At 39.4% G+C, this 16,829-nt stretch overlaps 1 protein-coding gene across 1 annotated transcript in view; it reads right to left on the minus strand.

Moving 5' to 3' along the window:
- DIRC2 (disrupted in renal carcinoma 2) overlaps positions 1-16,829 on the minus strand; it is a gene marked incomplete at its 5' end in the record, with an annotated part of 117,951 nt that overhangs the window by 9,764 nt on the left and 91,358 nt on the right. Inside the window, 2 exons of the mRNA XM_019522807.1 lie at positions 586-768; positions 14,603-14,730. Coding sequence (XP_019378352.1) covers positions 586-768; positions 14,603-14,730 — 311 coding nt within the window. The remainder of the gene's footprint in view (positions 1-585; positions 769-14,602; positions 14,731-16,829) is intronic.

Consider the following 16,829-nt stretch of genomic DNA (forward strand, 5'->3'; position numbering starts at 1 on the left):
TATATATATAGCCACCGTGTTTATCTCAATGGCTTCTTGATGCAGGAAGTTCAAAGCAAAGTCTGAATGTGCATCTTCTACTAATGAAAGATATCACCTCTACCATGAGTTCTGATTCATCAAACCAACATTTTCCCCCCTCCTCCAGAGCTCCTTCCTGCCCATGGCAGGGGGTCGGACTAGACAATCTAGGTCCCTTCTGACTCACTGATTTTATGATTCTATAACTATATTTTTGCAAAAAAAATAAAGTCTTTATTTGCAAGTTTTTAAAGAATTTTTTTGCAAAACTCTAGGCGGTCTAATAAAAGATATCACCTCTACCACGAGTTCCGATTCCTTTTGCCTCTAGACCAATATGGCTACAATCTGGATACTCATCTTCTACTAAAGGATTTCATTCTTTGATTGGCAGGCATATAAAGATAAACAATTCAGAGGGCTTTTCTATCAGCAAACAATATATGTACATAATAAGCATTAATAGGAGTTCTGCATATAAACTGCCCTCCGGCGGTACCAAAACTGACCGTGCACAGAATGCTTCTACACAGAGAATTACATTAAACATCTAACATTTCTTACCTGTATGGTAAAACGTGAGGAAAAACAAAAGGACGCCCATGAACACATTACTCAAAAAGGTGACAACTCCACATGTGATTCCTTCTGGAACTGGATAGACTGTTTCCACAAAAAGCTCAAAGAATATAGGTATGCTGCTATTGAGGAACACTCCTAGCAAAATGCAGGATGTATACAGTGTGGCTACAATGGAAACAAAATAGAAACAGCAATGAGTTATGTCACCGTTTTCCTACAATAGCATGTTATTGCAGTCTGTAAGCCCTCCAGACAGATGCACCTTGTTTGGGGAAGGCAGAGTGAAACAAATATTATTCTAGGATCACAGCTGAATTATGGCTGCAGGGGATTTAGACTGAATGGCTGAATCCCGACTGGCCCTGCTTGGGTAAAGGCTGATGTGTTAACCCTCTCACAGCCACTGGGGATTCAGCAGCAGCTGTGAAAGGGTTAATGTTATAGTCCTAACCCTGAAGGATGAACTCCAGCCCCTCCTTCCTCGAGGTTGGTAGTGGGGAGAAGCACAGCATCCACTTTAAAACATCCCCATGATTTCATTCCTCTATTCCAGCCTAGAAAGCCAGCTTCTGCACTTAAGACATGCAACTCAAATTTTGGATGGCTGAGTTTAGGGGGAAAAGGGATGTGTAGTATACAAGGGAATAGGATACTTCAAAACAAAGATGCTCTGGTACTGACGGACAAGACAGAATAATCAGATCTATTTTTTTACCCACTGTACATCACAGCATATATCATGTCTCACTGCTTGTAGTTGGCATTTATTATTTGGTTTGAAATTCAGAAATGTATATTTACATACAGAATTGAATTCCTGTAGATCCATTCAATACCGTGGAGTCCACTTACCAAACGGGAATCCTTGAGGGAAAAAATTAATGCAAAGAGACATCCAAGCCGAGTTATTTCCTAAGCGAACAATAACTACTGCTCCACATACAATTAGATACTGAACTGCATTAAAAGCGAACGGAAAATTAACCTTTCAACTCAGTGTCAGAGGTAGAAACTAATTTTTGCTTCCATTGTACAAACAAATGCTTATGATTTCCCAGACAGTAGAGCATTAAGATTTGCCATGACCTGACTCGTGAGATGTTGAAATTCCCATTTGTCGAATGGTAATTAAATATACTCAGTACCTGCCAGGAATGACTCCTACTTGGCAAAGGAAATTTTTTACTATTACAGAATTCCTATTTTTCTTCCTGGGTACATAATAATAGAATATAGTCATTTCTCTGATTGGCTTTGTTCTGTGACTTCAGATGTTATTATATTCCTCGCACTAATATAGATGTTTTGTACAACTAATATATGTCTACTGGCACTATACAAAAATATATATGTTTTTCTTTTTTTTACCCACCAGCTTTTAAAGGCTCTGAATGATGACAGCTAATTTTAATGGAACTGTAGCTTCTCCTTAAGAGCTGTCCTAGGAAAGAAGGATTTTCTGAGCTGGGACCTTTGTGTCTTGAGAAGACCAATTACATATAAGGGGGAGGGGAGAAATGGAAACCATTTACTAGAAGACTGAAAAGGGTAGTAGAAGTCTGGAATACTTATTGAAGACTCTGTAAGGGCACCAACTGTATGTAAAGATGCATCCTTCAGAAGTATAGACATTTCCTAGTTGATGGGAAAAGACTACACCTGATGACAACATCTCTACACTGTAGTATGTTAGCAAATCTTTTAGTATATGAAATTCAAGTAGGCTTCTATTTTTCCATACTATACCAAAATGTTTTGACAAGGGGAGAACTGAAAAGCGCTACTTCATCAGAAGTTAAACACTGATCAGTCCCACAACTGAGGAATGGTTAGTGAGCAGGAAGCTTTTGGCTAAAAACACATGCATTATTTGTTAAGACATGAGGGATCAGAGAATGGAGATAAAGCCTCAAGAAAGATGGCATAAATGGCAGTCAGTCAGATCATTCATTTGATATTGTTCTCTTCCATGCATATTTCTTTCTGTAGAGAAGGATTTACACAGAAAGGAAAAAGAGAACAGAAAAGGCTACCAGGAAGATGATATAGATGGCATAGCTTTGGAAGGGGACTGATTAGGTTGGCTGCTCTTTTTGTAACAGACCTGGAGGCGATTTTTTTGTTTGTTTGTTTTTTTTTTTTAATAAAAAGGACCTAGGAGCTTTCTTGAGCTCCTGTAAAATCTTTTATTACCAGCTGCAGGGTGAAAGTCAGAGGAGCAGTTCCAAGATAAGTTCACCAGAGTTCTGCAAGTGAGAAGAAAATTTAGTATCGTGAAGCCATCGGGCTCTTTTATCTGAAAGGGAGCAACCAGTTCTTCCTGCCACAATATCCATAGATTTTGCTGCAAGTTCTCATTGGTATTTTGGAGTTAGTAAATCTCCCTCAGGTTCTAGTTGCATACAGTAATTCAGCCTCTTACTTTAACAATCTTTTAATTCCTGTTCAATAAGTAGCAACCATAGCTTTTGTTTTTTTAAGCTGTAGCTACCCATTTAAGCAGTTTTGGATGCTAGAGAGAAAAAAGGATGAGTATTGACTTAAGACGTTACAGAATGGAAAGAAAGGCCAGATCATCTCCTCTTCTCCCATAAAAGTGTCAGGCAGAGGCAGATTCCTTAGCACTTTCCAAACAGAAATTACACAAGGAATAATTCATTCTGCAGTAGAAGAAATTTCAGATGGTGAAAATATATTAACCAAACTTCAAAGACGACAGCACCTCAAATTCTACGTAGGAGCAAGTGCAGTTTACGCATCTAGTTTGCATGAACTGTGGTATGGAAAATAAATCAATTACTGTTAACAGAGCAATTACCAATAAGGCACTAATGGCGTGACTTGGGAGAATTTAATGTAATAAAGTTTAGTCCGGAAAAGGAAGCAATTGGCAAGATGGAAATAATTTAGTTGAGGATGGAGTAAATATGCTATCATGAATTTATGAATGCAGATTCTGCAGGCGAAAAGGGAAGCATGGAAAGGATACTGAGACTGTCGGCTGAATACTCATTGCAGAATCCCTGCTGCTCAAGATAACAGTTACAAATCATATTTGTATAGTGACCTCTCCCCAGCCCTAGCTACTTGGGAACCTGAATAAATATCTACAGTAACACCTTTCACCATATATATTATATATAAAATAAATTTTAATGATTAAAATAATGAAAAAAACCAAAGCAAGAGGTTGGATGCTAAAGGCAAAAAAACAAACCAAAATAAGCAAACAGCAAAAAAAGAAAAGCACAGCTCCCAGAATGAGGCTGCAGGCCTGGCAGTTAGTAACTATATCTTTTATATAGTAAACTAAAAAAACAAACAAACCGCAAATCAAGAAATCTGGGAACGGCAGAGGATTAAAAACCCGGAAACCTTCAAAAAACGAATTTATAGGGTTACCCCATAAACTGTAAACACACTTTAACGCTTAGGAAGAAATATTTTCATCCTGTGTTCTTGTAAAACATCTAGGATCCTTCTGAGTGCCATAAACAAAATGATTTTATTGCATCAATTCAGAGTTTAAAAGACAAAAGCAACTGATCAACAGCACTGAAAATCACAGATACAGGAAAAACGTTTTAGAAGTCAGATAAATAAGGGTTTCAAAATGTGTTTAGCCTCATGTCATATGCTGTAGTGATGACGGTATTTTATACCAGCCCAAGGGGCAACACAGCTGCTGTAGTTCAGTGAGTGCCACCTATAAAATGGAGTCCATTTACTTCTCATAACAGGGACTTTGCACTGAATGATTATTAAAGAGCCCCATGATTTTTTATAGTGTAAAAGAACTGCTGCTAAAATTACTCTAAATGTTTTTTCAATTAAGAACCCCTGATGACAGGCATTGGCACCGAGTATAAGCAAGAACAAATCCTAGAGAAAAGAGGATTCAAGAAGCGGGGACTACTCCTTCCTCAATTTCTCATTCCAAAAAACAGAAGAAACTCACATCTGCTTGGATAGAAATAGACACTGGGGATGTACAGATCATAACAGAACAGTGTTTCTCCCTTTCCTGTGAAAAGCAATTAACTAGGAAAATTGCTGGGGATAAAGGCATACATCTGAGTCTCTCACCTTAGTGAGCTCTGGCCATTTAGAAGTAATGGAACCAGGGTGATTATTATTAGATATTTTGTAAAGATACTGTGACACAGGACTTGCTATCTAAGGAATCTGTGCATTAAAGCAGCTATTTTGCAGGCCTGCTGCCACATCACGAATTGCACAGGCAAACATGCATCCAAAGCAATGCTGCTTCGGCTGTTCCGGGGCCAGATTTCTCTTCGAGACTACTGTGGCACTGCCTCCATGGCAGCCTTAAGCAAAAGGCTCGTACGAGTCGTGCGATGGTCATGTTTGAGATGCCAACAAGCCAGGGTCCTCATTCCCCTGCTAGCTGTTACTACTACATGCCACAGTGGGAGCATCACGGGTAGGAAAAAACAAAACATGTCAGTTATATAAAAGGAAGTGTTAAGGTGGCTTATTACAACAAGTAAAACGTGGGTAGAAGCTTGGTTTCTTTTGGATTTTTATAATCGCTGCAGGCCTGCTTACATATACCAGACTTCCAGACTGACAGACAGATGCATGCATTTAATCTGTCATCTGCTACAAGTGCTTACCCTGCAAGGAACAGAGTTGAATTGGGGAAGCGCTCGCACACGGTGGTGCCTGTTTACTTATCTGCAGCTGAGCTGAGGATACCGCACAACCTCCTTGAGTATCTTCCAGGCATACACATAAACAACGTTCCAGGGCAGCCGTGTTCCAGGAAAGTCCCCGGACACACATTTGGCAGTCGCCTCTTGGAGCACACCCTCCTCATAACACAACTGCACATTTAGCATCTGAGCCAAGCCCAGTGGTATTGATGGAAAAGCTCCTGTGGATTTCAACCAATTAGCGCCCTGAGTGTGGGGTGTGCACGCACACATGTGCGCGCATTTAATTTCTATGCTGTCACTGCTTAAATGTTCGCAAATACTCTGTGGGGTGAATTTAATTCTCATGAAAGTGACAGCTAAAAGCCTAAAGACTGCTGACTGCAAGCAGGTGGTGTTGTGCAAACTTCCCTAAACCACTCTGCCAATAAATCCTGACCTCCTAATTCCCTGGTACATTCCAGTAATGTACCTCTTATGAGCAGATGGGCTGTGCCAAGCAATATAGTAGCTTTCTGTGGATAAACAGGGAAGCAGATGGCACTAGACTTATTTTCTCTTGGAACTCAAGATATTACTTAAATCCAAATCTTTATAGATCTAGGGCAGTGATGCTCAAGCAGGGTGTCCCCAGCACCCTGGCTTGCCTCAAGTTCTTTGAGGGTACCATGAGATGCCATGCAGTGTGTTTGCACATCTAGCAGTGCTAACAATACACAAGTTAAGCCCACAGATTTCAAACAGGAATCCATTGTGTTAAAACTATTTTGCCCTACTGTGATCTGAGTTTTTTGCAACAGAAAAATTGCTTATTTTTCTTTGTCAAAAAAGAGTGAACACTAAGATACTAAGACTAAGGTATTATTGTGGAATTAAGGCCAACTTGACTTTTAAAAGATTGTTTCAACTTTAAAACCTATACTGGTATTTTAAGCTTATAGACTAATAGTCTTGCTTTTATAAAACTATTCATATCCATTTAGATCTTTGCTTTTATAAGCTCTTGTTTTTCATTTTAAGATTATATAGGTTAGTAGGTTTAAATTTGTCATTCTTTTCTTGCTTGACACGTATGTACTACAGTCATACAACATGACCTTAAGAAAAGATGTGAACTGAGTAAAGGAGTATCACACCTGCGGAAGCGGCTGAAGATGCAGACAGATAAGACCCGAGTGAAGAAATCCGCCCTGACATCTAACCGATGTGGAACATGCAGCCGACACAAAACTCAAACAAAAACAAACAAGCCTGACATCTCATCACAGGTGTGCAGCTGACATGGGAGACTACTATAAAAATGGGCGAGATTAAGTAGTCTTGGGTGATTTCTGCAATGACAACAGGAGCATCTTGGTATGCGCCCGACGAACACCCTGCTCCGACCTCAAGCTTAAAACTTGGCTGGCCACCAAGTTAACCCGAGCAACTAAGTGGTAACATCTTAATATCGGCCGAATCTACTTTGTGTGCATGTGTAGATCTATATGCTTAGAGTGATTTAGGACTTAAGGTCTTTTAGCATTTCAGTAAGAATTCAATAGCTTAATACTTTTGTATTCTCAATAAACGCAACCTATTGCCTTGTCCCCAATAAAGATTCTGCTTGGGGTATTTTCTGGGTTTTTTTGTTTTTTTTATACACCTTGTGCATACATCATCATCTCTGAACTAAGAGTTTTAGTTCAACACTTAGAGCTGGCATTTACAGAGGGATGCCTTTAGTCTAAAAATATTGAGAACCACTGATTCAGGGCATGTCTGACTTGCTTATCACAGCAGCGTAAGCTGATGATGGGCTGATGTCTCACTTAGAGGCCTTATGCCCCAAGTTAAATCATGCAAGAGCATCAGCTATTTATTACAAAAGAACAGTAAAACTTCTTTATGACTTCATTCATGCCATTGGCAGAGATAAGAACAATCATGGAAGCACTTGGCCATAATTTTTCCATAGGAATGTGCCCCACTGTGAAATAATATAATATTTTTATTGTAATTCACTTAGAAGCAGAAACAACCCAAAGGGGGATTTCCCTGGAGTGTACACTTATAACATTAATGCAGCTCATTGGATGGATTTTCATTCCACACTGCACTGATCAAATTCTTAACTCATGATAGAGTCACAAAAGTAACTGGAAATATGATCAAATTGGATTTGCTCCATACATTTCTCAAAAGAGAAGCAAGCGAAACTTGCTGTGAAAGCAGAATTACTTACTTTGTGGGGACTAAAAATCATATTAACAGCTAAGTGATCCTTAGATTAAGAAGTGGAGACCATAAAATCATTTAGCTGCCACACTGATTAGATTTTAAATTTTTTACATTTATAGGTACCCTCTTAGACTGGACCTCCCAAGTTTACCTTCTGTGATGTATTTGCTGCTGTTCTTGGGTTTATTGTTGACAACTGTACTGATTATATTTACCTTTTAAGTAGCATTTTTCCATTTGTGGACTTCACTGTGTTCTATGGAAGGCACATGTCATTATCCCCGTATTATGGATGGAAAAAGGGAGAGAGAGGTGACAACTTGCTCAGTCTTACAGTTAGTGCTAAAGCTAGGAATGCAGTCCTGGTCTTCAGCATCCCAGGCCCTTGTTCTGTTCATTAGGTGATGTTGCCCATATTCAAATCAATCACGTGTTGCTTAGGGTAAGGAAATTAAACTATGCTCAGTGCATAGATAACTTGCATCTCTCATTTTGGTAGTTTATTAAGTTCTTCATTTGGAGGCTGGCAGGTAGACAGATGTGTTCATAAATTCTTATCTGTAAAAAAAAGTCTTTTCTTTTAAAGTTATTATATTGCAAAGCTTAAATTCTGTTTTTTATTGACTCACGGAGTTGCCATAGAAATCTGGGGGCCTGCTACCCAGTCCAAAATGAGGATTTTGTAAAGAGAAGTCTACCGAGTGAGCTTATATTAGAACTTTGATATTTTATGCTGACAACAATGAATCTGCACTGCAAGCAACTGGCATTACATAACAATTCTTCCAAAGTGCTAATATTTACATATGCAGATATCATTGATGCAAAATGGCAAGACACTGAAATTGCCATCCAACCATGCTACAATAGTTATTTTAGGTCAAACCACTCCTTGTACATAATGGTATGGGCTTCAATATAAAGCAAACACCAAACTGCTATGACACAGAAAAAGAGGCATCAATGGCTGCTTTGTGGATTCAGTGGAAACAACTGCCTTAGAGTTCTCCGAGTGTATAAAAACTCGTTTCTGAAATTCTTGAAGCAACTTAGCTGGAACACTGTACATTAAAATTAAAATTTCTTAAAAGAAAATTCAAGTTTGCTTCAAGTGTAAACTAATTCCAGAATCAAGGGTTCTTTAAGTATCATAATCATAGTTTTGAGAGGTGCTTGAGCCAGATGATACTGCAGCTATGATGGCAATATATTATTATGGGCTTGGTTTCATTTTTCATGTCAGCAGTTAGAGCTCACATACAATTTTCAAATATGCTTTTATTTAATTTCTGCTCAAGAAACAGTAAAAAAAACCCACCAAAAAACAAATGCACGCAAACCCTTAGTAATGACAGAAAGCAGAAGCCTTGCTGCAAGAAAGGAGGAAAAGCCCACTGAATAATAACATGAACATAAACTCATCGTTTCATGTATTAGCTGCAGACTTTTCATTTTAATGTAAAAAAGGACACAATTCTTCCAAGTAATTAGACGCTGCAGAACACTAACTGATGTCTTGCTTATATAAAAAATAATTAGGCCTATATTTTATAAGCAAATACAGGAAACAACTGCATTACTTTTTAAATTGCCATCTCCCATCCCTTGAAGTCAGAGATTTCTAATACTGCTGTATGTGACACCTATTGAAAAACCTCAGGGGAGGACTCTTCACCTTTTCTCGGGAGACAATATTACCCCTGAATATCTTTTCCCTTACGTGTGGCAGGAGCTTGATTTTCTGAATGGAGCCAGAGAAAGCCTGGAACAAGGCCTCCAGCTCTAGGCCATGGTACTCTAAACTAAGTTTTCAAAGTCTTGCATGCATGCATATGGATGGGAATGGTTATTCTGGAACGCAGGTGGGAGATGGGTGAGTGCACAACTTTCAGAGGAGGGGGCTGAGTTTATGCACCACAAAGCCTGCATGCACTGAAGGACAGGCTCAGCCTTAGGAACAGACTATTTCCAGAACAAAGGTGACTCAGGCAATGAGTAATGCAAGAGTACACAAATTATTCACAAATCAAACAGGCATCACGAAGAAGGCACTGGTACAGATGCTCACAGAAGTTTAGGGCTGGAAGGGACCTTGTGAGATCATGGAGTCCAGCCCCCCTGCTCTCGGCAGGAAAGACTGCTGGGTCAGATAACCCCAGTGAGATGCGGGTCCAGTCTCCTTTTGAAGATCTCCAGGGTAGGTGCCTGAACCACCCCTGCTGGGAGTCTATTCCAGAGTCTGGTCTCACAAACTGTGAAGAAATTTTTCCTTATATCCAGTCTGAAACCTTCTTCTAGGAGTTTAGGACCACTGCTGAAAACTGGGAGCTCTCTAATCTGCTTCTCCAATACATGTCACAGTTCAACAAACAGAACTTGGGTTACCTCTTCAGCTGCTCAAAAGTGTTCAGTGCACCAACCTCATTAATGGTTTCAAGTGTGACTGTCCAAGATGCTGCTGAACCAGCCACTTCTCTCCTCCCCATTGTGTAGACAGCCATTTGCTAATAACCATTTTACAGGACCCAGAGGTATTCCACTTCTTTATAGTTTCTACTGTCCTCTTGACCACCCACCACACTGTTACTTTGCATGCATTCTCCTTCTGAGCAGTCCACTCAGACTCCCAATTCCTGTAACTACTTTTGCGATCTCTCCCCCCTCAGCCCAGCAGCAGCAGTCTGGACTGGGGTGTCTGGATGTCATCATGGTTTGTGGAATTGCAGGTCTAGGCTCATTTTGCTCATGAGAATGAGGTGTACATGTGCAAGCTGGTGCGTGAGGCATGGTCACACAGCAACAAAGCTTTTTTGGGAGAGAAACCATTCTGAGATGGGGAGGCAGGAAGCTCCCTAGAGTCTCCACTGCACAAGTTATTCTGGACTGTCTCAGTCTCTTTGGCGAGGTACACATCTGATTCCCAGCAACGTTTTGAAGATTAGGTAATGAACTCCAAGTGCCTTGAAGGTGGAAAGCACCAGACAATAATTGCTAAGAAAAATACTAACAAAAAGTGATAAACCGCTACAAACAGTGCTCATCCTCCAACCACAAAAAATGCAAACATCACCTTCGACCTCTGATGTCAATGCTGCTCCACTGACGGAGAATGAAGAGGTACCTCCATGTTTAAACAGACATATCAAACTGATTCCTCAAAGCTGAAGATCCGCCAGCAACAGCCTGCATTTGACCCCCTATACTTTGGCTCACTTACACTCTACATCCTCAAACTTTTAATTAAACAAGAAAGAAGTTCAACCAAATCAATTTAAATGTACCGTTTCTCCCAATTACTGTGGAGCGCAGAGGTCATCATCACATTACATCATTACATTTAGGAATAATCTAGCATGAAGTCCTATAAATTAGCACTTAAATAGCTTGTGCGTTTTCATCCATAAGAAGGTATTTCATAAAGATATATCATTGGGATTCAATGGATGGAGATCTAAATTAAGCAGGCATATTGCATTTATTTTATATTAATTTTTATAAGGAAGAGCTGATAAAAAGAAGTGCCTGTCTGTGAAGAAAGCTTGAACATTAGGCCATAGAAGAAAAGGAAATCTTGCATGGTAGGTCTACGTTAGGACCTAAAGCCGTAAAGCCTTTTTCATCCATTTTGGTTAGCACTGCTATTCAAAGACCTTTTTGTTTTCTCTAAAAGGTGCTGAAATATTTGCAGTGTATACCATTAAAACAAACCTAAATAGAAAATGGACAGAAAATCTACCACAGGAAAGAAATTGTTTTTATTTGGGTCTTTTGTAAAAACCCAATTTAAGGGACTGTCTATTTTGAAGGCAATAACAATATATCTATTTTAAGCAATCAGATGGAAAAGAAGAACGCAGTCTCTAAATATTTATCATGGCATGCCGATTTAGGTAACTTAACGTTCAAATCCTTACATATGAACTTGTGTGACAAAGTTTTAAGTATCTTAAGATATTTTTAAGAATCCTAGGATTTTCCTTTTTAATTTTACAGTGCTGAAGCCACATGTTATGAATAACCACAAAGAGATAAGAAGCCTGTTGTATTTTTTTTGGCTTCTACACTGTGGACCGAGTTCTTAAAAAAAAGAGAAAGGCTGATAAGTAAAATCTTGATATACCAGGTCTGGTTTGGATCACTGTATGCATAATGACTTTCACCTCTTGAAACCTGTCTGCTTTGTTCTTGTACATAGGCAGTGAGAAGAAATTTAAGTTCGGCTCAATGCAACAAATCAGAGAATACAATTTCTGTAAAAATCCACATTACTGCAGGCATGTAATAATGGAGCAGACAAGCACAAGGAGTAAGAAGGTTTAGTGCATTTTTTTCACTTGAGATGGAAAACAATGTCATGATTGCTACTGTATGGCTGCAGCTACTGCAGAGCTTGATTTGTTTATTCTTTAAATCAGGTTTATTTTTTAGGGAGAAAGACTTTTTAAAATTGAATTTAAATTCCAAGATGCATCAAAAATTTGACCTACCAGTACAGATGCTATTTCCTCTCCATTGGTCACGTATTTCAATTTGCTGTACCTATTTCTGGTTTATAGCTGTGACACATTCACTGCACCAAGGGCATTTTTGGACTCTCAAAGGTAATTTGAATAAAATAGCAGAGACCTGCCACCTCCCCCCGCAATTTTCCATTAAAAATGACAAAAATACATGTCCTTTTTTATCTTATTATCTTTAGATATAATATGTAAGCATACCTGCACCAGGGGTGTTAATACATAGCTTTAACGATGTCAGATGGATACAACACCATCAATTCAAAATGTTTTACAGCCTTATAAATAGTGGCTTTATTTTACCCTCCTCAAGGATCAGTGCATGACAGCTACTTAGAAATGCAATGTGCAATGATGCCAACATAAGACTTGACAGCTAACACACCAGTGGCATGCTGAGGCTACTACCTACCATGCGGACCTGTACTGCCTCATCATTTCCTTGAGCTCTCCCTGTCTGCTTGTTCCATCCATTTACATGTTTCTTATTTAACTGCTAGGTCATGAGGAATTTGGGCTAGGGACTGTCTTTTGGCTGTGTTTGACAAGAAGCTCGTAGGGGATAGCATTATATAAATAATAAATACCAGTGTCGCTGTTTTAGACTGCAGTAGCCATCTGAAAGCTAGGAACTAATGTTATATGTACTGTGTATACAATGATTTTTGTACAATGGGTCCTTAAACTGTAGGCCATTTATAAGGAAAGTTTTGCTGACTTGAATGTTGAGTCATTGTTTTCATTGCTAATAATGTTCTGAAATAAATTAGGTCAACCTGAACAGTGGGGGTAAGAGCTGCATCAGCAGAATAGTCAGTCTATAAAAAGCAGAAGGCAGCAGACCTGTGTCACTTAGTAACACAACCTGGCTTGGTTAATACATGTTGCAGTCACCGAGGGCATAAGCTCTCCTCCATCTAAAGCAGGGGTGTCAAACTCACCTGGCCCCGCAGGCTGGCTGAGAGGTGTGGAGCTGGGCAAGGGGTTGGATTGGGCTCATAGATATACCTGCTTCCCCTCCACCCAATACCAGATCCAGCACACGTGACATTTGCTCTGGGATCTGCACCACATGCAGCACCCACTCCAGCCAGTTCAGGACCTGTGCTGCATGTGGCACTCATAGGCACTGCATGCAGCATAGGTCCCAAAATGGCTGGAGCGAGTGCTGTGTGTGGCAAGCACCGTGTGTGGAACACGTTTTGGGGTTGGCACTGCGCAGGGCACATTCTGGACCAGCTGGTGTGGCACTATGTGTAGCATGGATCCTAGACCAGGGGAGCTAGCATCCCCAACCCTGTGTGCAGGACCAGTCCGGTAACATGTGGGTGAACACAGACACAGGGGCAGCACCGGCAGCTGGATGACAGCGTTCCACAGGCTGGATCCAGCTCATGGGCCATATCTTTAACAATAATAGTCTAGTGGGCTTGTCATCCTTGCAGTTAGCCTGAGTTGAGTGCTGACCCTAAACTTGCGTTTCATCTCACACACAAAATTGTGAACCTGCATGGGGTGGTATTTTCACTCTGAAATATACTCTATATACTCTAGTTACCCTGTGACCCTGAAGTGTTGTTCTACAGGATGCATGCTCCCTTTCTAACTAGCCTAACTCAGAAGAAGATATTTCAGATACAGATAACTCTGCAGTAAAAGAAAGCCTACACAGTGTTTGGAAAAAGGGGAAGGAACAAGAAAAATGAAGAGATTCCAAAGGAACCCTCCTCTCTAGCTCCTATTAAGAGGAAAAATGAACCCAACAGACACAAGAGCTAGATGTAATTAAAAGGGATTTAATCGGGATAAATTTGGCCTTGTATTTAGATGTTGTAAAGACTAGCTCATGCACAATTTCTTACACACAAATGTTTCTACTGAATGCCCAACAGGAACCAACAAATAGCTGACCTGAATTCTTTCAACATTACAATGATGCATGAAGACCTAAAAGTGACCGTGACTAAGTAGCAGCTTCATGTAAAAGAAAGTTTGTTTTAATTTTTCACATTAAAATAGATTTTTAAAAAATGCTTTCAGATTCAATAAACTAAAGATGGAACCTGTAAGATAATTACGAAATAATTTAAAAAAAAGATTTTAAATCTGAGTATCTGTTTGATATTGTGACCAAGATAATTTTTGTTAAAGTGTTACAAAGGTCTCTTAAGAACCACGCTGATATCTATACCTTGGTCAACTTGGACAGGACAGAGATTTGGGTAGTTAATTAATTAAAAAAATGGCTCGTGTTCAGTAATTTATAAGCTGTGAATCCGAAGATCCCAAATTTCTTGAATTTTCTTTCAAATGCATCACCTACCACTCATCTGTCATTTTTTTATTCATCCATATCTAATACTCTTTCCAAAGACTCATCCCAAACCAATGCTAATTTATATTCTGTGGTTTTATAATGAATGCATCTCTTGGCAATGTCATTTTAGCACATTTTAAATAGCTGGGCAAAAAGGCTTTATTTAATGGCTATTTTTTGCCCATTTGTACTGACTGAAAATCCAGATTTATTTTTAACATGCCCAAGAATAACAAAATAATTTAAGAATTAAACATTGTTATAGTTACCTGTAGTTAAAGGCAGGTGAGTGACACTAGTTAGACAGGTGAGAGTAAACCAGGTGGATGCTAGTGTTGCTCCAGATAATAGCAGCAGAAGTATAAGTTTCAGCATGCCCCTGATAAAATCTGCAAACCTGAAATAAAAGCACAGATCTGATGAGCACAAACATTATTTTTGTATTATTTTATGCATAATGCTTGCCAATGACTGTAATATACTACTCTCCTCCAGAAGTCCCCAAACTGGAAATAATCCTTGATTATTTTTCTGAAACTGCAACTAACAGTTATGTAAAAAAGGTGATTTTGTGGATGGATAAGCTAAGGATGCATGGCTTCTAAAACAGTTCATAAAAACAAGATCTTGAGCCACTGGCTAAAAGTCCTTGGTAAATAGGAAAGATTCTTGTTTGTAATTCTCGGATTGTAAAGTCTCTTGAGTAAGGACCGTAACATCTCTCTAATTCTCCAAACACCACACTTCAGAATTGAAAAATAACTTACTTAACCCCCACTCTGAATTCTTTATCTTTCTAGGCTCACAGCCATAGCTCAAGAGTTCACTGATGTCTTAAAAGTATCTTCACAACCCCACTACTCAATATTTCAGACACTCCACTTGTACCCCTTCCTTATGCTAAGCTCCTCTGTTTTTGCTAGGTCACAGTAAGCAAAAAAAATCATCTTTGCAGTTATAACACATTTGAAAAATTGAGACTTTTGCTGCAATCCCCTTTCACATCTCCTGACAGCAAGCTGTCTGTTCAAGGCAGAGCTCTCTCTTTGCTACCTATTTTCTCAGTCAATATGGAAACGCTTCTCCTCGTCTACCACTTAGGTCTGTAATCTAGGGATTGTGATTGACCAGCACCTCTAAATCCTCTGGTCTAGGCTATGTCTATATCTGAACATTATCAGATCTTTTTGCATAACATTTCTAAAATGTGACCTTCCTAACAACTGAAGTTCTCATCCATGCTCTCATCAGCCTGCATCTTCATTATCGCAATGTCCTTTTCTGGTTTTGACTGTTCACAATGCTGAACCAGAAATTATTTTTCATTTTTCCCCATATCACTTGTATGGGTGTCCCTCCACTGGCCCTTCCCTATCTACTTTATAAAATAAGCTTTCTAGAAGTCTTTGCTTCACTTCCACTGCATTCCCATTCCCAACCCATCATTTAATTCAATGGAGAGATATTGCCTCCTGCCTCCAGTTGCCCCTCCTTGCTCACTTGTTAAATTTTCTAACCAGCCTCTACAGGGTTCCTCTTATCTGTCTCTCTTTGCTTGAAAAGAAGCTCCCCTAAACATTGAGAGCCATTTTATTCTCCTTAAATCTGTACCTTAAAACTCTCCTTAAAACCACTCCACGATGGCTACAAGTAACATCAGATAACAGGTATACTGCTGCCATGCTAAGACCACGGCTTGTTCTGTCAACTGGTATTGTCTCATTCTTTTAATTCCTGGTCTTAATTAATATTCACCCGATTCTTATTTTGCATCTAGATTGTAAGCACCTGGTTTGTTAAGTTTCTACAGTGTCTGGCACAAAGGGGTCCTAATCCAAGCCTTGGGCCTGGAGGTATTACAGTAATACAAAGAAAACATGCAATTCATAATATCTAAGACACAGGGGGCTTTGGCTATTTAAAGGGAAACATAAAAGATAGCTCAAACAATATTTTCCAAAAGCTAGACAAATGTAAGGGATTGCATCTTTTGCTTGTTCCCAAGTTCCCTTGGAACGAACTTGCACCATTACTTTACATGAGCTGCTTGCCAGTCAGTAACATTTAGACTTGAAGGTTGCAGTTAGCTTAGGATGAGTTGCTTGATAATGTGAAGTGTGGTTTTGTGCATTTCATTCAAATTAGATTGAAGAGCTAGGATTCATTTCGGTGGAAAACCTTTCAGGTTACCCTCAAATCCCAAATACTCGCAGCCCTATGGATTTACTCTATATCAAAAATATTCTGAGCACATGAAGGGACAAGTACATCTCTCGCAACAGCAAGGGAAGTCTCTGCAGATCAGGCAAGCAGAAAGCTCCATTCAGACACCTTCACCTTGATAAACTACTCAGTGTGACCTTTAAATAATTTGTTGGAGCAGTCACTTTTTCATACTTTTTGCATAATCTAGCTGAATGCTGACTTCATAGACATTAGGGCTGGAAGGGACCTCAGAAGATCATCGAATCCAGCCCCCCGCCCAAAGGGCAGGAA

This window comes from Gavialis gangeticus, unplaced genomic scaffold (genome assembly GCF_001723915.1).
Source record: "Gavialis gangeticus isolate Ggan-Ray unplaced genomic scaffold, GavGan_comp1, whole genome shotgun sequence".
In the NCBI taxonomy this organism is placed as follows: Eukaryota; Metazoa; Chordata; order Crocodylia; family Gavialidae; genus Gavialis; species Gavialis gangeticus.